This window comes from Anguilla rostrata, chromosome 7 (genome assembly GCF_018555375.3).
Source record: "Anguilla rostrata isolate EN2019 chromosome 7, ASM1855537v3, whole genome shotgun sequence".
NCBI classification, from domain to species: Eukaryota; Metazoa; Chordata; class Actinopteri; order Anguilliformes; family Anguillidae; genus Anguilla; species Anguilla rostrata.
Genome location: NC_057939.1, coordinates 44,528,332 through 44,550,750, shown reverse-complemented (window position 1 = coordinate 44,550,750; position 22,419 = coordinate 44,528,332). Strand labels below are relative to the sequence as shown.

At 45.0% G+C, this 22,419-nt stretch overlaps 1 protein-coding gene across 1 annotated transcript in view; it reads right to left on the bottom strand.

Moving 5' to 3' along the window:
- The window catches only part of LOC135259814 (rap guanine nucleotide exchange factor 2-like), a 93,286-nt gene that overhangs the window by 51,604 nt on the left and 19,263 nt on the right, over positions 1-22,419 (bottom strand). The window contains 3 exon segments of the mRNA XM_064344576.1: positions 5,597-5,680; positions 12,956-13,012; positions 15,144-15,214. Of these exon segments, the coding sequence (XP_064200646.1) occupies positions 5,597-5,680; positions 12,956-13,012; positions 15,144-15,214 (212 nt within the window).

The following is a 22,419-nucleotide window of genomic DNA, read 5'->3' as shown; positions in this document are numbered from 1 at the left end:
ACCTGACCAGTGACTCACCGCTTTTCATCACCCAGAATACTTCTTGGCGTGACACTTATCGCTCCGTAACATCACTTACCGAAGCTCCCCCACGGTTTCACCCTCTTCGAAAGCATCACAACACTTTTCAGAATCGGAATTTAAAAGGACAGTCAACGGCAAACCCATCGCAAAGCATAAAGCTACACTTTTTTGGGCACGTGCTTTCCGATACAAAGGCCACTTTTTGTGTGCACACATAACCGCATACTAAAAGCAAGCATTTTTTTAAAAATTCCGCATAAAGTTTTACTGGTACCGATCTACACAGACTTGACAGAAATAACACTCCTCAACTTCTTGCCAACTGTCGGAAAGCTAAGCTCTACTCGGAATAAATTGCTAGTGCCAGATGCCCTCTTTAAAAGCGGTGACTTCTTAGCTGAAAGCGTAAGTACGTACCCTCGGGCGGTTCCGCGGATAGATACTCTCGCGGCGGCGGTAGCAGAAATTCGTAATGGGCTGCTGTCACTCAAACGCTCCCAGTCGGGCTCAGCGCTGGCTCTGGAGTGATCCGGCTGACGCGCCGAGGTGCGCGCTGGTCATGTCTCTCCTTTCCCGTCGCTCGGATCCACGGCGTACCCTTTCTGCTCGCTGCGAGTGCGTCTCTCCCTTCACACCCTCTGCGCCGCTCTGTGGTACAGGGGCTGGGCTGGGCTGGGCTGGGCCGGGCTGGGCTGGGCTGGGCGTGTGTGTGAGTGTTTGTGTGTGTGCTCTCACCCCGTGGCCCTACGTGCTGAGGACTGCAGCCAACATTCCTGTGGACTGCTCATTTCCTGCATGGCTGACCTCTGCACCTCTCACTGTGTGTGTGTGTGCGTGTGTGTGTATGGGTCTGTGTTTGTGTGTGTGGGTCTCTGTCTGTGTGCGTGGGTCTATGTGTGTGCGTGAGTGTGTGTGCATGCGCGTATGTGCATCTGTGTGTTTGTGTGTGGGGGAGGGGTCTGTGTGTGTGTGTGCATGTTTACGCGTGTTCGTGAGTGCGCATGCATGTGTCTGCTATATGTACACACTGTGTGTGTGTGTGTGTGTGTGCGCGTACAGATGTGTGTGTGTGAGTGTATGTGTGTGTGTGTGTGTGTGTGTGTGCGCGCACCCATATCTTAGTGTCATGACCCTAATGCAGGCCAGCCACCACTCCACTCACAGTCCTACTCAGAATGCTGCTCTAAAGCTCCATAGAGTGGTTGCTTCTGAGAAACAGAAAAACCCAGAAAGGATGTTTGCATGAATGTACCAAGCATTTACTCTGTTTACTATAAATAACCAGCCTGGTCAAGGCCACTGACGTGATATTTGCCTGTGGAATTAACTTTCCCTGAAATTACTGTTTTCCAATATCTTCCATTTATAATCTTGGATCTTTGTTAAATATTGTTTGTAAAAGTATCTGCTGATCATTTTTTTTAAGGAAAGGTAAACGTGCCCTCACCTCCAAAAGCAATTGCAAACAATAGCAGTGTATTTTTGGAAATCCCATATAATCTCCTATGTTTTACTAGCTAGAGGTACTCAAATCAAGAATTTACTATTTTTTGGGATGCAGGTATGCCATCCCACCATACCTAGACAGCACCTAGAGTTTGGTTATACTTTATATTAGGTAGAGGTGATTTACCAGTAACGGTTGTATAATGGTGACACGGTGGGTTGTCTCTGACCAGCATGCAGAAGGGTCTGGATTCAGGCCCCATCACAACTACTGCCTCTTTTGAGGCTCAGTCACTGTTGAGATGTCATTTCCTTTATCTGAACACTCGACTGTAATTTCCTTTATCTGGACACTTGCCTGTAATTTCCTTTATCTGAACACTTGGCTGGAATTCCCTTTATCTGAACACTAGGCCGTTATTCCCCTTATCTGAACACTTGGAGCAGTTTTATGAGCCGAGCTTCTGCAGGTCTTAAGATATGATCTGATCCCAATTGCAAGTGTGGGGGATTGAGCTGATCTATAGTTAGGGGAAGGACCCTCACTACAGATCATACTGCTGCTGCAGCAACTTCTCCTACAACAGAGTTTTATTTTTTGTGTTAATTCGCCTGTGTGAAATCAATTGAGGGTCCTGTCAGAACTAGGCAAGTTGCCGGAACAGGTCGGTACTGAATGGTAATAACCGAGGGTTTAGGAAAATTCTATTTCAAGCCAGTCAATGAACGCGATTTGTATTCACTTCCTGAACTGCCCGAAATGGAACGGAAGCCAGCCTTGGAAATAATATGCTAATTTTCCCAACGAGAGGCCAGTCCATCTAGCTTTAGCAGCGTTTAGTTTACAGCGAAGACTCGACGCTTGAGAGCCAGAGTTAATGAAAAACTAAAAAACGGATTTTTCATCAGCGGAGAAAGCACGACAACAGCTAGCTCCCGCATTTAACGGACATCAAAGCACATCAAGCTCATTAAGGGGCTTCGGATGAACGCGAAACCTTGACACAATTGCGCTAAGTGCTTAGCAGGGAAAAGCGGGCTGCGTTTGAAATTGCGATGTGCTCACTCGAACGTATTATAAACATTTTTCATGCCGCCGTTAAACTGGATGCTCCTCTTCATGAATACCTACGAGTGGCCTTTGAAGCTTTTGATCCATGTGAAACTATTCTAAATAATTTATCAGGAAAAGACTGAAAGGGGAAAAGAAAACATTTGCATTTCAAGGGAAACTTCACAGTGCTATTTCTGTGCAGACAACTGTTATTTTGCTTCATGTGTTACGGCAAGCATTTTAATAGTACAAGGGGCTTGTCTGTTCCGAACACTTAAATTACAAAGCCGGTCATCCTTCTCACACGAAGCAACCTTGGTTTTGCTGGTTTACAATTAGCTGAAGGCTATCAAGCGGTGGTACTGAAACATGGGATGCCATTGACCTTGTTTGGGACTGCAGTAATCCACACTTGCGAGCTCCGCGTACTCTTACTGCGGTCTCCGAAGTTCCAAGTGTCAGAAACGATTTCTCGGCCACCATTCAAAAGCTGCCCCAAGTTCCCGTCTAGCCCACAACAGCACATTTAATGAGGGTCTCACTACATGAAAGAACACTTACTTTAATGTAACGGACATCGATGACATACGCTGGTGACACCACATCAGTGCGATGACAGATTTCATTGCTAAACACATTGCTGTTGATTTGTAGTAATGAACAGTGTCCCATTCTTGATTGGATCTTGACCAGATAGAAACAATTATCAGTGATATGTTCTAATACTATACTATTTCTGTGTCACAATTTATTGGATCAGAAATAGGGGGGGGGGACTTGAACCCACCACCTGTCATTACCAGATGACAATGTAAAACAAGTGTGCTGACGTGAACCGTCTGTACAACAGGTTGAATGGAACAACTGACTGACATCTCTCTAAACGTCAGTGTTCCTCTGCGGCTGGCTGCCCCTTCCCTCAGTGTCCAAAACGACAGCCCTTTTCCATTTGCTCACCCTTTAATGACCGCATGACCTGTCAATCAAGATAAGGACACAACAGTCATCACCTGCCAGCTTCAACTGGTTTCTACAGACAAGTCCTGAAGTATCTTTTCAGACTGTACCTGCATTCCCCCTAGTCTAATTTGCGCTTAATGTGTACATTTGGACCAACACTGAAATACCTCACCAGTGCGTTTGAGCAAACTGACAAGCGATTGGTTTGACAGCATTCCTGACAGTATTATTAACTGTAAGGCATTGCTGAGCAAATTTGCTTTGGTTATTGTGAATAACGGAATGTTCTTTGAATTGAGCGCTGACTGCCCTTTGCACTGAATTTTAATCCACTTGTGCTCTGTGTTGCCTCAAACTATTTAATGTACTGTAGTTGTTAGCTAGTCAAACTAGGGGATAGGCTGCTTGTGTACTTTGTATTTTGCACCTCGCAACTATATTTACCGATGCAAACAATTTTTCCACATAACAGTCTCTGCCAAATTAATACTGATAATCAATCAAACAATTGTCAACAGTTTCAAATGTCTGCACATTTATTTACTAGAAGAATACGTTGGTCAAATCAGGGAGACGGCACACAAATCATTTTTTTTTACACTGAGACCATCGTACGAAAGGGCACAATGATTCACGTCTTGCTTAGTGATTAAAATCAGTTCCCTAATGATAATGATGTGCAGATGCTAATGTAATCGACAGTCGGTAACTGAATCCGAACCCTCGACTACCGTTACATTATTTATCACCGCAATCCAGGTTTGTATCCTTTCATTAGGCCCTGGCATCTAATACAGGACGGCTATAGAACACCTGCTTTCGTATAACACGTATCAGTCATGTACATAACATTATCATATTCACAGAGTTTAATTGACCGGATAACGTATCCTCACCACTCCATTTGCATAATCCCCGGTTATTATTGCAGGCGGACGACAGAAGGGCAAAAGCTGCGCGTTCATCGAGGAAAATAATGGAAAGGGTGCACTTGTGAATGAATGGGCTGCTCTTATAACGGTTAATGCGCGGCACCGCCACAGCAGACATTTCGCAGCTAAGAGCTCGCCGTGAACCAGCTAAGATGGAGAGGCAGGGATTTGAGTGAAACTGTTAAACTGGGGGAAGGATCAAACGGCTCAGATTTAAAGAGCCAGAGACCGGGGGAACCTCTTCACAATACGAGCCAGGGAATTGCAGGAGATTCAGGAGAGTGGTTGGAAGATGCTATCTCTGACAGCGCAGCGTCACCAGCACAGACCCAGGGAATTGGTTATACGGTTGGCGCGGAGGGAACGCTGCCCCCTACTGACCACTCAACAACACTTGCAAAAACAACTTGGGAAGTCTATAAAATCTTCTGTCTACGTACCATGTCAACCAAACACAGCCCCACTTAGCTTCAGCAACTAGGCAGGGGACAATCACAAAATCGCACAAACATTACACCCAGAGTTTTCGTGTTGATCTTTCAATACATCGTACAGCCCAGAGACATTAAATCACATCACAAAATGATTGACTCTCATTTGAATTATGGCTATACACAGCCATAAATAAACTGGTAAACAGCAAACACTGACTAATCTAGCTGTGAAAACGCCCATGAATATCTACTTATAGCATGGAATGCTCTGAGCATAAGAAACACTGTCAAAGCTCCTTGCATTCAAGTGAAACCACAGAGCGGCACCAGCCTACTCCATTCTGTAATTTAAGACATTAGAGACAGACCCACAGAGACAGAGATCTGCCCTGCGTGACAGGGATGGCTTCAACCTACAATCTACAGTAAACTTGGATTTGTCAGGCCAAGTGAGGATTTGATGAATGTAACTGCAATGAGTCGGTGGCATTTAAGGGAAAACAGTCTTAGAGGGCATGGATTTCTGCATGCTGAAGGACAGCATCAAAGCACAGAGACTGAGACAGCAGAAATTTCTGGGAAGTTTTGGGAGCCAGTTTGTGTACAGTACCATTGAACCAGGATGTTCATCAATACCGTTGAGGCCTTGTGTTTTTTTGAAGAAATGCCCAATGCCAGATTCTGCTTACTTTCAGTTAACAGATAAAATGCTTCAGACTTCAAGTCAGCAAGTGCTGTGGACCTACCTGCTTCTGGGAAGAAACATGGACTCTTTGATGAACACTGAGCCAGACAGGAGGATATACCAGCAGGACCCAACGTCATCAGGGCTGGGAAGACAGACAGGAGAAAAGGCATTAAAAAACCATAACCACACATGTATACATGCATACGCACGCACAAACACACATGCACAGAAACACACACACACACACACACACACACACACACAAACAGACATATACACACAGAGACCAAACCATACGCTCACACATTAAGACTACAAAAGACTGGAAAAAAAGACCCATAGAAAGTCATAACTCACAACATTCAATCAAAGGACTGTGCACTTCACACTCAAGTGAGTGAATGATCTAGCCATCAACTGTACCTTTCTAGAATTCACCAGCAGTAAAATACCTTAAAAGCAGCTCTGAATTGATGCACACATAATACAGCCTTGTGATGAATTATGTGTGTTTTATTCAGTGGCTCATACTTGTAAATGTAGGCTACTTGGAAAGCCCTTTTTCATCTCAAGGTTTCAGTATTTGTGCCATATATCCATTGTATGTCTTGTGTGGAAATGGTAAGACTGATTTACGATACATGAATGGGAGAATTTACACACAAGTCAGCATTAACAGTCGCCCCCCCCCCCACCCACCCCCACCAATACCCCAGCCCCACACATCACCACGAGGGAGCTTGAGTAACATACAGCAAGAATACACTGTGTACTAGCCGACCTCCTATCTCAGAGAGCCAGATTACCCAGAATCCTTCACCGACAGCCCCTCCCCCTCCGTCTCCCTCACAGTGATGCTAACGAACAGCTCCGCACTCCCAACAATTCTCTCCCTCTCTGCTCGACACTTCTCACTCCCCGTCTCCGCCGGAGGTGGCGCGAGTGAAATATTAATCGCGCGGTCTTGTCGCGATAGGTAAAGGGAGCAGAAAAAAAACGGCGAGCGCCCATCCCGCCTGACTGAACTGGGTCATCTGCTTTCAGACAAACCTTCTGAAATGTTTATCAGGCGCGCGCGGCGGCGCGATCGACCCCTGGGAGATGTTTAGTGCCGCTAGAGACGGCCGGCCCGCGGAGGGGGGGGGAAAGGGATCCACGGCAACGTGGAACAAATGCATATTTCATAAATGTTTCCATTAGGACTTTGCTACGTACGAAACTAAAAAGGGCTGACAAGACGCATCACGTTTTGCTCATCAGGTGCATTTATAATTAGTTTCTAAAAAAGCTCTTTGTCTGTTCTTTTTTTAGCTCAAAATTTTTATTGAGCTTTAAAAAAAAAAGAAAAAAAAACACACAAACAAGCTGTTTTTGATAACTGATCAAAAAATGTATTGTTTGGAAAGACACCAAGCATGGTCCTATTGCTGCCTTACTGTTTGCTTTCACAGTCTGAAACCCGACACCCAAGATATTTCCCTTGGTATTGAAAAATATACACTATTTTTGAAACAAACTGCTTTATTGATTACATTGTGACAAAGCCCCTTCTTGATACACGCATTTTCGCCCTTCCAGCCAGTACTACATTAAAGAGAAGGTTGGGTACTTCAACTGGGTTTTGGGCCTTTTCCAAGATCAAATGACTATTATTAAAGCCGAGCCTGTTCCCATCCCAGTAGATTAAACCCCACTTTGGAATCAGATCCGTGAGACGCTGGTGAGGTCATCTTTCCAACAGCTGGTAACGCTGTTAACTTCAATTAGATCATGACAACATAAGACTTATCATGCACTAGACAAGATCACACTAATGGAAGTCCATTTAAAACCATTTTTGAGTTGATATTGCTAGTTGGTACCCTTGGAAGGTCCATTTAAAAACCAATACTCCTGAATTACGTCATACAGGGCGAAGAGACCTTCAGTGTTTGGCCTAGATTATGTGGATCAGGTGCCTTTGTTGAATAAATGTAATAATACAAGAAATCTAAATCCAGTGTCACAGGGAATTTCCTTTTCTATTAACAACACACTGCAGTTAGAGAGGTGGAACTCAAATCGTCTTGACATATCAGCCGAGGCAGTCTGAAAGAAATGTAACTAGCAAGTGAAAAATGCAATATAAAACCGCCAGTCCAAACGAGCTATCAGGCATCCATCTTGTTTTGTCACCCATTGGAACACAAGCACTGATCTGACCATGTCACAAGAGGTAAGTTCTGGAGCCGTATTCATAAAGTGTCTCAGAGAGGCACTGCTGGCCCAGGATCAGATTTCCCATCCCAATAGCTTATTCGTATCCATTATGAGCAAAAACGCTAACTGATCCTAGATCAGCACTCGTGTTCTGAGACGAGCTTGAGCACAGGATCTGTCTATACTGGCTTGGGAGGGATGGAGACTACTGTAAAGCAGTGCGTTGTGTGTGTGCGTGTGTATGTGCACGTGCATATCTGTGTGTGTGTGTTTGTGTGTGTGTGCATCCATGCGTGTCCGTGTGTGCTCATGCGTGCATGCACGCTTGGTTGTGTGTGTGTGTGTGTGTGTGTGTGTGTGTGTGTGTGTCCGTGAGTTCGTGGGCATGCTGTGGCATTGGTGGTCGCGTCTTGCTCGTGTGTGTGCAGTTTGGTGTGTGATGCTGCTGCTTGTCGTGCATGTGTGTGTGTGTGTGCGTGCGTGTATGTGTTTGTGTGTAAATCGGATTCCACGGAGGCTGCAGCAACACCGAACACCCATGAGCTCATGCAGTAAATGCCAAACGCGCAGTGGCAGCGGCGGGGAGAGAGCGCACAGAGGCCGGGGGTAAAAGGACACGCCGTCCCACATCCTTCAGCTCCAGCGTCCCACAGCAATGAATCTGCCTTTCCATTCAGGAGGCGGGCTTAGAGTCTGATCCCTGCTTTCAGTCAGTGAGCCCCCAGATTCCCCCCATCCCCCAATCAGATCTGTTCCATGCAGTCGAGAGCTCATCACACATACAAAAGGAAGAAACCAGTGGGAATACGCTTAACTTTCACACTCTTCAGTGGCGCAGACGCATACGACGCCGTGCGATGCATTAGAACAATACCTGCAGAACTGCGCCGCACGTTATTTGCTTCTGTTCTGAAAGCTTACCTTCACCCAGGAGTCCTTTCGTGGCATATTGAGAGGTGCTAAAAAAACACCCCCACACCCCCACAGACACACACACACATACATACACCTAAAGTAGAAGTACCAGTGCTAACTGGGACATGTGACTTGCAGGTAGAGCCAGATAAGTTAATCTTCCTTCATTATTATTCAGCAGAGTCTGCTTGAAATGTGCTTTACTATTCCAAGTCAACACTCAAGATGACAGCTTTATACTTTAAGCAGCTTAAAGAGAAGGATACGAGAAAATTAAATAAATAATGGAAAAATAACAGAATGCTAGTTTGAGAATCTCTCTTCCACCATGCAGGTTGGCAGAACACAGAAAGAAACCTAAACACAGAGGTAGCGAATCACAGAGAACAACCTGAACACAGATGTAGCTGATTTTCAGAGGAGCTGAACACACAGATAGAAGCCTGAACACAGAAGAGCTAAACACTCATAGAAAGCTCAACACAGGGGAGCTGAACACACAGATGGATGCCTGAACACAGAGAAGCAGAACAAACAGAGAAAGCTCAATGAAGAGGAGCTGAACACAAAAATAGAGGCCTTAACACAGAGGGCTTGAACACACACACAGAAAGCTGAACGCAGAGAATCTGAATGCAGGGCAGTGTATGTAAAGCCCTAAATGGTCCTCTCTTATAGCCCTGGCACAGAGGGTGTTTGTGTGGAGAACCAAACAGTCACCACCACCGCAAACCGAGCAAACATAAAGGCATTGGATTAAGTGTCCATTTGTGGAATAAGAAATGTTGCAGTTGAGGGAAAGCGTTGACAGGGTGTAAAAAGGTAAGTCTGGCGCCTTCGCGGACGCCGCGGGTCCAAATAAAGACGGCACACACACCGGCGCACCGCGCGGAGCGTGTGCTAGCCCAGCGCCGGGCCGGCGCTCAATGCCCGCGATTGTGTGCGACGGCATGAATGCTGGCGTGTGTGGAGCGAACTGAGCGTGCTTGTGCGACCGCCCAGAACCGCTGCGACAAGGACCCTCGCTAGCCGAGCGCCGCGCTAACAGAGCGGGCTTGTGTGGAAAACGCGCACGCTAACTAGCAGCCTCTTCGAGGGCTTTAAACAGCGCTATTGGTGGAAAGGGGGGGGGCGGTGGGTTTAGAACCTTCTGGAAGGGGGGTCGAGGGAACTCATTTGCAATCTTGCTAGAAGTGCCCCCTGTCTGTGTGTCTGAGGGGCTCTCTGTGCTGAACTCCCCCCGCCTCAAACCCCCCCCCCGCCCCCCATGCCTTATTCAGTGCGGAGAGAGAGGGCGGGAGCGAGAAAACGCTAGCGCTGCTGCCGCCATTTTGCCCTGGAGCTAGCAGCGGGGTTTCCGGGCCTCCTCCCGAAAAAAAGCCAATCAGAGCTGAAGCGTCGGTACGGGAGGGGTGGGGAGAACCGGGGCTGCACTGCCACATCTAATAAGACACCTCTTTAAACTGGGGAGGGAGACCCTGGGGGAGAGCGAATTGCTTAGCACGCATTCAGGCAAAGCGCCCGCTAATCTGCATTCCTTTTGTTTAATCTCTCTCAACAACGTGGTACCGGGGAAAGTTTGTTTGCCCAGCGTGGACCCACGTCTTAGGCACTACAGAGCTCATTATATTTCCTTTACACAAAGGCACAGAAATACTGAAGAAACAAGCAGGAGTCTTCTACAGGCCTCCAAGGGGTTCATTTGAGCCCCCCCCCCCCACCCCCCCACCCCACACACAAAAAAACATTTGTGTTAATTATGTGATGCTCTCTTCCCTTGGTAAGTTCATTTTAGGCAACTCATTAATCATCTGAAATTTTTACTACGCAGTCATCATTAGCTCAGTCTTAAAAACATGTTTTTGTTGTTTGAATATAAACTGAGCTGCTCTTTATAAGAAGGCACATCATTAACAGATATGAGCTCCTTTAATGTAACATCCGTGTTTATATTTATGAAATTGTTTTATTTACGTGTCAAATTAATTTTGGTAGCTACTGTGCATCTGTTTTTGTTTTTTTGTTTTTCTACAAGAGATAATATAGGAATAGCTACACAAGCACAGGGCCAGTTGTCAATATCTAAAGTACCCATAAGGCTTTAAAAACAAAGCCCAGGAATGCCTTGGTTGGCTGCACTAAGCCCAAGCCAAGTTTCTGAAAAAAGAGAGGGGAAAAAAGAGGAGAAATATATATGCAAACCCTCATGTTTATCAGGTTTATTGCATTATCACATTTATTCTTTTCACTTGGTTAATGTAGCATTAACCTGGGTGACTTAACACACCTTATTCTTTTCCTGACTGGGGTGTGTCACATTCTGCAGACTCTACCCCCCACCCAGAAAAACACTGAATCTTGGCAGCTTTTGCTCTAGATTAAAACCTAAATTAAATAGTGTCAGTCTTCATTTCTGCACATTTTACAGCGTTTTCATGGCCACCGTAGATCCGCATGGCTTTTTTGTGTAAAAGCGTAGCATGACATTGATGTGACCGTCCGTCTGGGTGAGAGGCGTGTCCCGCCACAGCAGTGGTTTGGGGTGGGGGGGGGGGTGTGGGGTGGGGGGTGGGGGGTGGGGGGGGGTCTGGCGGGCCCGTCTGGCCCATAGCGGGATGTCACAGAACGAACAATAGCCGCCTGTGCCGACAAGGTGATCAAACGCTTACAATGGAAAACGGCAATTCATCTCAAGGACATGTAGAGATAGTCACTCCATGGACAAAGGGAAAGTCAATAAAATATCTAACAGTCAGGTTCACTTGTAAAACTCTTACGTATTTAAAAAGCTCTGCACTAAAAAGATCGGTTTTCTTGGAATGTGTAGGATATTTGCCATGTGCTGTACCTCACATAAGAACACAGCAGTGTGCCACATACAATCCCAAACTGCTTCATAATGTCCAGTTAATCCAGTTATCTAAACTCGATATAACTTGAATAATTATAATCACCGTTTTCTACACACAGGGATTCAGACGAGAGAGACTAGTGGGGTCCACAAATCAAACTGGACTTAGAAGAGACTTTCTATTCCACAAGATCAGATCAGTAAAATGTGATGCAAATATTCATTTCGAAACCTTCACATATACACAACTCCTTGAAAGTGGACATAATGTAGTTCTCTGAGGGAAATATTAGTACACAGGATTTTTTTTGGTATGCACACACATTCCACAGAGTCCACAGAGCTCACTAATAGAAATGAAGTGCCGTTATGAAATTATGAATCATTTTTATATAACCGATCAAGTGTCTCTGAATGGGAGCTTTGTGTTACATGATGACACGCGTTTTAGTCTGCTCTTCCTCTCTTCATTAACTTCTGCTGAACTGATTAACCATCAGTGACTCATCAAACCTACCAGGGAGTTTAGGATAACAAAACCTAAATTTATGAAGCTGTTGCAAACACATATCTTCCTGATGGCCCAGTTGTAATTTTCTGTTGTGAGAAAATCAGACAGGATCGTACTTAATAAACATAATTCAATAAACATAATACATCGGGATGGCATATCCTCAACTGGTGCATACCTGCATAGATCAGGCCAAGAATGCATTGTTTTTGCCATAACGATTAGTTTGTAATTTTTTATTTTATTTAAAAAACTAATAAATAATAGGCCTCGCAATATTAATTTCCACTGGATGGTTTTGTATTATTCTTATCAGCCACAAGACCTCACATCTAATGTAGCATTCCAGAGCCAAGCGGACTTTGATGACATCATCCAAATTCAGAGATGCTGCCTCAGTGCTCTGATCTATAAATGATATGGATGGATCTCCTCGGGGCGTTGGCCAGCTCACAGCCCGTCGCGTTACTGTAAGGATCAGCTCTGTGCGAGTTCTATGCGGGCTTTGTCTCTGGGTGAAAGGGGCTGCTTTGCGGATGTGGCAGTTTGTGGGGCTTCATGGTTAATTAAGGAGCCCGGCCTGTCACTCAAGGTTTCAGATCTAAATCACATCTGAGACATAGCTGCTTTATCTTTGAGCATGGCACAACCTGACTTGCTTCAGAAAAATACAGTGTTCTATAAATAGAAGGTATGTTGGGGGAAAAAAGTAAAAGTAAGCCATGTTAGTTGCTAGATAAGGGATATTAGATGAAGGCATCAAACCAAGCAAGCAAAGTAGCTGAATAAATAATAAGACTACGGGCTCGGTTCAATTCATGAAAGGAGACAGGAATAATGACTTCAGCTGGTTTCAAGATGAGAAACAACATACAGAATAGATTACTTTCTCCACTCTGGAGTCCTCCTGTAATGAAGCGGTAGACAGAGAAGGGACTTACTAGTACAGCACCTCGTTGGCCTCGTGTCTCTCATAACGCACGGTTTCACACATCAACCTGCGAAGACAACAGCACAGAAACAACGCTGACGAGCACTCATCCCCACTGAGGCACAATCAATGAGTCTGTGTGAATGAGTGAACACTGTTCTAAGTGAATGAGTGAATGCTGTCGTGTGTGAGCGAATGCTGTCGTATGTGAACTAGTGAATGCTGCCGGATGAGTGAATGCTGTTATATGTGAATGAGTGAATGAATGCAGTCATATGTGAATGAATGAATCCTGTCGTATGTGAATGAGTGAATGCTGTCGCATGTGAATGAGTGAATGCCACTGTATGTGAATGAGTGAATTAATAGGGTCTTGTGTAGCTTTCCTTTCAAGCTCAGGTTCTGTAGATGACTACCACAGGCCTGAATGCAACATTCCAAGCCTAAGATCTGCATAGGCCAACATAGATTCCAGTCCTACTTTACAAAACTATTTTAAAAGACTGTTATCTCATAAATTACCATGTGTTTCCCGTTTGCTATCATGCCACAGGAATATCTGAATGGGTCTTGAAATTAATACTGGACTTTCTGATCAAAATTCAACATGTCCGATCACATCCACATTCCTGTCCTCCCCTACCGGGCCCCTCCCTCCTGTAATCACTTCATTCCACATGCAGTTGAGGGGTGCAATAGGGGCAAAGGGCTTAATATGTTTCATTGCTCACTAATGCAAAACAAGAGAACTGACGAAAGTTCAACACTATAGATCACCACTAAAAATACACACTGTACGGGATGAAATGAAACCCTTTATAATACTCTGCTAGCTTAACTCAGTGTGTGTGTGTGTGTGTGCGCGCGTATGCGTGTGTGCTATATGAGTCCATTCCCGCACACCTCGCTGTAGAGCCAAGTGATCAGAGGGGCCTCCGAAAGGTCAGGCTCAGGAATGTTCCGGACCTTTGAGGTCATGTGATCCCATGCGTTCCTGAACTCTTAATCCACATGTGTAAGCATGCGGCATGCTGGGAACTCACTCCAGGATAAACAGTTTGCAAAGCCCGGGCTGGTCATGTGACTACCTTAGGGACGGCTGGTGAAGCAGAGGGTCAATGTGCAGCCCCCCAGAGAGATTCCCCCACCCCCACCACCTATTGCATAACAATGGTGTTGCTCAATATTAATTTAGCATTAATTAACTTAAATGGTCAGCAATAGGCTTGCTTCATGTGGGGAAAAAATTTAGAATGATTACTTCACAATTGCAGAGTCCTGCAGACAGGTATTCAGTACGCCTGTTTTAATGTGTGAAATGTAGACTTAATTTCTTCTGGTATATATAGTTCTGCATTTGGCCAGCAGCCAATGAGAAGCCTGGATGTGCATGGTATTATCCATTAGCCATTTTACTGCCTGCCATTAATTTTAACTTGCATACATAAGAATTTTTTTTCTCCTCCTTAATACAACATTGAGTTTGGCAGTCATGGAGCTTAACAAAAAAAAAAAGAGTGTTAATTAATTTTCCTGGGAAAGTGAAATGCAAAATGACAAGTCTGAATTGACTTCTCGGTCTAGTTCAGTATAGAAAGTGGTTTGTATTTGTGGTTCATTTTCAGCTGAGCCTTCACTTTATAACTTATGAAATAGATTCTTTATGGAACTGTGAACAATGCTTAATGAAGAAGATAATACGAATCAGATTCCTAGCACAGACGCAATTCATGCTAAACTGAAAGAAGATTATGACTACAGCAATGCCTTCTCTTACAGAAGGGTATGGCCTGCGTGTTGTACACTACAGATCGACTAATTTGTCTCTTGTTATGTATGCAATGCAGTCAACACCCCAAAGAATGTTCAAGATGTCCCTCGGGTAATATCATTCAGAGTGAGAGCCACGGTAAGAAGCTAACCATTAAGTCCCAATTCGCATGTTTAGATTATGTGATAATATTATTACAGCTGTGATTATATTTGTGTCTGCTTTTGAACGTTATTTAATGCCGAGCACTACTGCCATAGAAGAGTAAGTGAAGAGTACTGGGCGGCAGTGTAGAATAATGGGTAGAGACCTGGTCTTATAACTGAAAGGTCACAGGTTCGATTCCTGGGTAGTCACTCTGGATAAGAGAGTCTGCTAAATGCCTGTAATGTAATGTAATGTAATGAACCCCCAGACTGGATCTCACCTTAGCTGGTGCTCTCTTAGATTGGACAGGGCCTCCATTCCGTGGAGATAGGAGTACACGATTTCCAGATCCTGTAACGACAAATCCATTTTCAGCATGAGGCAAGGGGGTAAACTTTTCAAATTTGCAGAAGCAGTGGGATATGTCACTTCTACAATGTAATATAATTCTGTTCGGTTAACTATACACACTAAGACTGACACTTTCAGAATATGCACCAAAGTGACAAACTATTTTATGCGCTGAATGAATATGCACCACCTAAGCTGTACAAGCAGAGAAACAAAGACTTGAGCAATTTCATGCATTCCACTTGTATTTATTCTGAACAAACACAGGAAGAAAGTGAAAAAGCTGAGGGGCTATTGTGTGTGTGTACCCAAGTTTCTGTGATGTTGTGTGAGTGTGTGTGTGCATGTGTGTGTGTGAGAGTGCATGTGCCGTTGTGTAGGTATGAGCACAAGGGTGTGTGTGTGTGTATGAGTGTTTATTGTTGTGGTATGCTTAGTAATGGTTATGTGCATGTCATTTGTGCACTTGTGTGTGCAACTGTGTGTGTATGTGTGTGAGCCTATGTGTGTGTGCACGTGTGTGTGGGTGTGCACATGTGTGTGGGTGTGTAAGAGTGCATATTCATGTATGTGTGAGCATATGCGTTTGTGTGCATGCGTATGATGCGCGTGCGTGTGCATGCGCATTCGTGTGCGTGAGCGCGGGCGCGTTGTGCGCTTTGCAGCGGCGGCAGGGTCATGTGACCCGGCCGCCCACATGCCGGGAATAAGAGCGGTTCTGTTCTCGCACAGAGCGGCACCTCAGCCCCTCTCTACCTCCGCCGAACAGCGCCGCACGCGGCCCGGCTCGAACCCGAACACAGCATTCTCCACATAGCCGCATTCTGCTGCACCACAGCCTACGCATCGACTCCCCACAGAACACTGCACCGCATTATGGCACGCGCACAAATATCAACATTTTATATCACAACGGTTAAGAGGCAGAACAAACAGGAAGACAAATTATCAACCCATTGTGACCGTCATCAACACAACAATGAACAACAGAGCTGAACGCCTTCTTTCATTCTATTTTTAATATTTTTATTATTTCCATTTGTTTTTCTATTTTATTCATTTACTATTAACACAGCGTTTTATTATTGTTTTCTTTAGTGTTATATTGTACAGGACTTTGAACGACATTCTCATGTATGAAAGGTGCTTTATAAATAAAGCTTGCTATCATTATTTTATAAAGTTTCCCTTCTAGATGGAGGTTTTGATTCTGGTCTATGCACTTAGGTACATAATACACCATCCTACTCACCTAAATTAGCATGATATAAAGATAGAAAATGCACATAGAGAGTGTAACATTGGCCACATTGAGATGAAGGGGGTGTGCTGTGTCAGCTAAGGGTAAGTACCTGGATGTGCACCGCAATCACACATGACCTGCAGACACATTCTAGGGATACTGAAGCAAACCAATCAGCTCATTGGCAACATTATACTGTGTGATGCATGCATTACTGTCTTAATCATTTAAGCATGCAGCCAGGCAGAGTTATTATCGATCTTATACAGAGGTCTCCCTCAAGAGCATCGTGGCAATGTTAACACAGGGTTCTGCATTTTTTATGCTGATTTTAAAAAGCCAAAATGCAGAGGGAAAAAAAATAAATAAATAAATAACTTTATTCTATTACCGCAGATATTCTGAGGTCAGTTTTTAAGATTAAAATGGGCAATGACCCAGACTTGAACCACAACAGAATAATTACTTGGTTTCTTAGAGCCAATAATATTTTGGTGTCTGGGCATTTGTATAGTTTTTTTTTTTTCATCATATTATTCACACAGCCACTGGTAGCATTGCAAAATTCAAATAGTAAACCCTTGACATGAAAAAAAAATGGTTTTGATCAAAAAGCCAATACATATTTATATCTTATTTCATCCCCCTTCTGTTGCAAGTGTCATAATGAAATTATGAATGACATGCATTTGTGTTACTGAGTTGCCATACAGTGTATGGAAAAAATAGAATTTTATCAGAACGCAAGTGAATTAGTGTAAAACGCAGATTTTGAAATGTCCAACGTTCCAAAGACGCAGAATTCCATGAGCTGGCGCAACCACTGTAACATGAGTGACAGAATAGAGCAGCTTTTAGGAACAGCACATACTGTGCTATCCTCACTGTGCTGTGTGATCAGCAGCAGCATCACCACTGATCTCATGAACACCGATCTAGATTCAGTATTAATAAAAAGGGTAGATTTGTTGAGCAAACTGTAGTACTCAGCGTTCTGGTTTTGATCACCTCATTAGCTCGAACATCCGTGTCTCAGTTGATGCCTGTATGTTGATGCCTGCAGCTGGTCTGTACTGATGTCTGCCATGTGACTTTAGACAACTGATTGGTCCATGCTGCCCCCTGGTGCTGGCACAGAGTATTCCCAGTCTTTGAGAAAAACTATAAGACAGCTGTAAGATTTTAGTTTATAGTGGACGGGCATATAACAGAGGAATAATGGCAAAACCCTACAGAAGCAACCATGGTTGGCATCACAGGAGAAATGCAATGGGACAGGATATCCTTAACTCCTACATTAGTGAGGATTCCAAAACGACATTTTCTAGAGGAGAAAGAAAGGGAAAAAATGACCAGCTAGACTTTCAATAATGAAAGCATACACTGTACTATTTAGAAGCGTAGTGGCAATTTCTCTGACAAAAAAGCCAGAGTGCCAATTTCATGTCATGACAAATCTAAAAAGAAGAGTTCCTGAGTATTACCAGGGTCTGCGTAACGAAACTGTGTGTGCTGTACAGGTGTGAACCAGCCTTCCATCCTCAGAAAGTCACATTAATCATAAAATTGTGGTTTTTATGGTTCCTTGTCTGCAGATCCCGATGTAGCTGAAATACAGAAGTGTCTGTTACAACGCCTAACCACTAGGTGTCAGGCTGGTCTCCTTTTTCCCGTTTCCAACGGAATGGAAAAAGTAGGTTTTTGCAGCCACTGTTTGAACCACAGCCATAACTGGGCCAAACGTTACATAAACCGCAAATATTCCTTTTTTGGGTGATTATGCAATCTTTACAGACTCTGAGCATGGAAAGAATGTGAGGAACCTCGTTTTTTTTTTTATCTCACACCTCCTGCAACACCAGCCTTTCCTCTTCTGTGGGACTGCGCCTCGTTCTGATTACACTGGACGTCCAGTCAACAGGATGCCAGCACAAACCAAGGGAAAACAATGGCTGCATTTACAACAATGCCTAATTTGTTATCTGCAAACGGGCAATTCACAAAAAAACAAACGAATCAGAAAACAAACAAACAAATGAACGCACTGGCCACATTATCGTGTCACCACGCTCATATAAGACACAAATGACTGAAATGGGGAGTCAAATGTGTTTTCTAAGAGAAAGTAGGGAAAATGTTAAATCAGAAGCTTCATTTTAACATGGTAAAGAAAGTACACCCTATTGGATCCCCTATAGCAAAAGAGTGGAACTAGCAGAGTACCAGCAGTGCTGGTAACCACCATCTTGTGACCACTGCGAAAACATTGTCGATGCACTGCGAAGTGATTGGTATGGACGCCCCATGTCACTTTGGGGAGAGCGAGCAGTCTGAAATATTGCCTGTTAACCAGAGAATCGTAACCAGATTCGCTTTAAAAGTGCGGTAAATTAAACACCGCTCCACTCCGCCTTCCCCTCCAGAGAGCATTACACTTGCCCGCTGTGCGGTTGTGACTGGAGATTGTAAGAGCTGCAGCTGCGTCATGCGGAGCGCTGGCTGCCAGGTGCTTATCTTTACCTCACACTACATTAGCCCCCCGCTGAACTGCGCGACCGACGATTCGTCTGACCTGCTTCCGCGGTGCGCGTACTGTGCGTACCTGGATATCCGAAGCTCATTCAATTCACGATCCGAACGGTGTTAAATCACAGCGACTGCATTAACGGGACAGGCCAGAGCAACAGCCCAGGGCGACGGTCACAGGTGGCTCTAGCCTACCCGCCGCACGTGCAAAGGAGAAAATATGACAAGTCGCCCCCCACCCGCCCGCTTTCGCACGCACGCGCTATTAAAAGCGCGCATTATTAGACGCAACGGAACCGAAATGATAAAATCGGAGCCCTGCAGCTGAGTGGCAGATGTCTAACGTCACGCATCGCCAGTTTCATAAGGAAACATCCGTAACATCGGAGTACCGCCAAGCGCTGCGCAGGCATCGCAGGCGCGTCTGAAAACGTAGCTCGGTCAGAAGCCGCGTGCTACGGCTACACTTTCCTCACAGAGAGCAATCCCGCACCCGCGAAACGGTCAGGGGGGGGGGATTTTCGAGGAGCCCCGGCCGTTTCGCGCACCTGGCCGCCGTTCAAAGACGAGCTGGAACAAAAGCCTCGTTGAGCGGAAGCCTTCTAGCTCTGAACCGGGCAGGTGAATTCCCGCGGCGCTCTCCTGCGGGGACCGGGCGGTACACGGTACGAGAGAGCCTTCAGCCTGGTAGCCGCAGCCCGTTCTGCCCCTTTCCAGCTCGGCTCTTTTTTTTACGTTCTGTGGCCAAGAGACACTTGGGGAAAAAAAAGACAGCGTTGGCTCCTGCCCCTTACTTCTGTTCTTTTCTGAGCAGCTGATGCGTGAGTCTATAAACACGGCCCATTGGCCGTGCGCGCATGATGTATTTGCGATCTGTGACAATAGCAGCCGCAGGAGGACCGGCTGCAAGCTTATAGTAGTGTGCACTGAACAGCGTGTAGAATGAGCATGTCAAAGGGCACGAGAATGCCTTTTGAAGTCTCTAGGTGGTGAAATTGCTTTTATAATTGCTGTATATATATACAAGTGCAATCCCCACACACACCTAACTTTGAGCATGACAGGAATGAGTGTGCCTTTGATGAGAGTGTCCAAGGTTGCAGTGCTAAGGTTGCCCTGGAGCGCTGCCTGTGTGCTGAGGTGGTTCGGTGGCCATTGCTCATTCCCTGTCCCCGTACTGACGCTGTCTCTCTGGGTCAGCTCCCCTGGCTCAGCTGATGAGACACTGCAAACACAGCAACTGTCCTCAAACCGCAAAGCTCTGGAACACAGTACTGCACCAGTAGACAGTACCATGCCAGTACAGACAGTATTGGACCGCTCCAGACCGTATTGCACCAGTACAGACAGTACTATGCCAGAACAGACAGAACCACAACAGTACAGATAGTATTGCTCCAATAGAGACAGTTCCACACCAGTATAGATAGTATTGCACTGGTTCAGACAATACTGCACCAGTACATACAGTATTGCACCAGTACAGACAGTACCACACCAGTATAGAGAGTAGCACACCAGTACAGACAATACCACACCAGGACAGACACAGTACTGCATCACGACAGACCTGTACCTGTTTCAGGGTCATTCTGGATTTCTGTGTGCCACATTAAATCTAAATGCACTACACCTTTTTCCTTAACCTTAAGTAACCATGGTTTAAGCCATGGTCTTGTGTTTATTTTCGTTAACACTGAATTATGTGGATGTGTTGCAGCTTTAGCCAAGCTTGTCATTCCAGAACAGAATACTGGACCCGGTATCCTATTAACATCAACCGGAAGATCATTAAAATCGGATTAACAGGATCAGAAACTATGTTCTTACCCTGCAAAGGGGGCACAGGGTTTGTTTTTCATTCTAGATCAGAGAAAGCTTTGAATACTGCAAATAGGCCTAGCTAAACTTTCCATTCCAGGGTGGGAATCCGCACATGACCTATATAGGCACAATTGCTCCTTTGTTCCAATGCTATTCCTTTTTTTAAATTTTTTATTTGCACCGTTGGATGGTTTACTGTACGTCATAAGTGTCCCACAATTATCCCATTCTCAGTTAAAAGCAGGCTCGGCAGGTAGGTCTGGGGTCAACACTGAATCTAAATGGATGAGTGCATTTCCTCCAGTATTTTTAAGTTAAGCTTAATTAATTAATTTCCCTCTCGGAAAGCGGACTCTGCCTGCATAAACTAGCGCTCCTGCAAAGCGCTAAGGGCGCCGCTTCACGTCACATACGGCCATCGGCCGGGTCCCAGATGATGCTGCAGTGATAACATCTCTGTGGCAGATGCGAACAGACCACCGAGTTGCGCCGCTCTCCATCTGTGCCGTGACGTGACTCACCGCGGTCTGTAAACGCAGGTGACGGGGCTGCGAGGCGATGATGCCGGCGAGTGCAAGGTGGAACGTAAACCGATTGAGACAGTTACGAAAGGCTGCCCGTCACACTTCGGTGAATGTGCGGGCAACGGGAGCGGGTTAAGCTTGCGGCGACGCAGCAAGTTCTGTGGCACATAGAAGTACCGCCATGTGATCGACCCCACGTCATCGCAAAGAAAACAGCTCGGCTTAGCCAGAGCACATAATGTTCGCAAACTTCCACAGTGCGTGACGATGAACTACCCGAGATTCAAGATTTCTCACAGAAAGGGCATGCGAGCCTGTTTAAGAGCGCGTGTAAACGGCTATGCGGGTACGCACGCAGACGCAATTCTCAGCTACCTGCAGACAGGTCATTTTTACCCTGGTAATTTTTTACCCAGTGCCCAGTCAGACGCAAAAGGAAGAGCCTTTAGACATGAAATGCAGGGGAAGCTCGGCGTGAATAGCATCACAGCACGAGTAGACTTACCAGGCATAGAGTAAAGCACTGCATTTTTTTAAGGCATCCTATTAAAAATCAATGTTTGCTTTGTAATGGAGTTAATGGATTAAGCTGCTGTGTGCGTCAGCGGCTCCAACAGGCACACAAACTTGTTGGAAATTCATTAATGTTTTACCAATCAGCAGCCTACACTTACAGTACTATTCGATGAGCATCTTTTGCTTTATATGACAACCAGGTATATAACATGTTGATTTATACCTGCGTGGCACATGCTAAGATATATTGGAATGACTTCCGTAATAGAACATTGAAAAATACAGTTCATATCTTGGTGATCTTACATTTGATTGGCATACATATTTGGTCTTCTTTTGACACTTGGTCTTTGTGCAAGTCATAAATAATCAATTTCTCACAAGCAGCAATCAGCTTTCGGATCCTCCATGAAAACAAAACTAGGAGCGTCGGCTGACTGATGACAACTTCTCTGACCATGTAAGATCTGCTCATAAGAACAGAATCAGGAATTCCTTGAGCGTAAATCAGCTGGTGAGACACATCATTGACATTTACCGGCTAAAATACATGCTCTGCATTTTAAAATTCA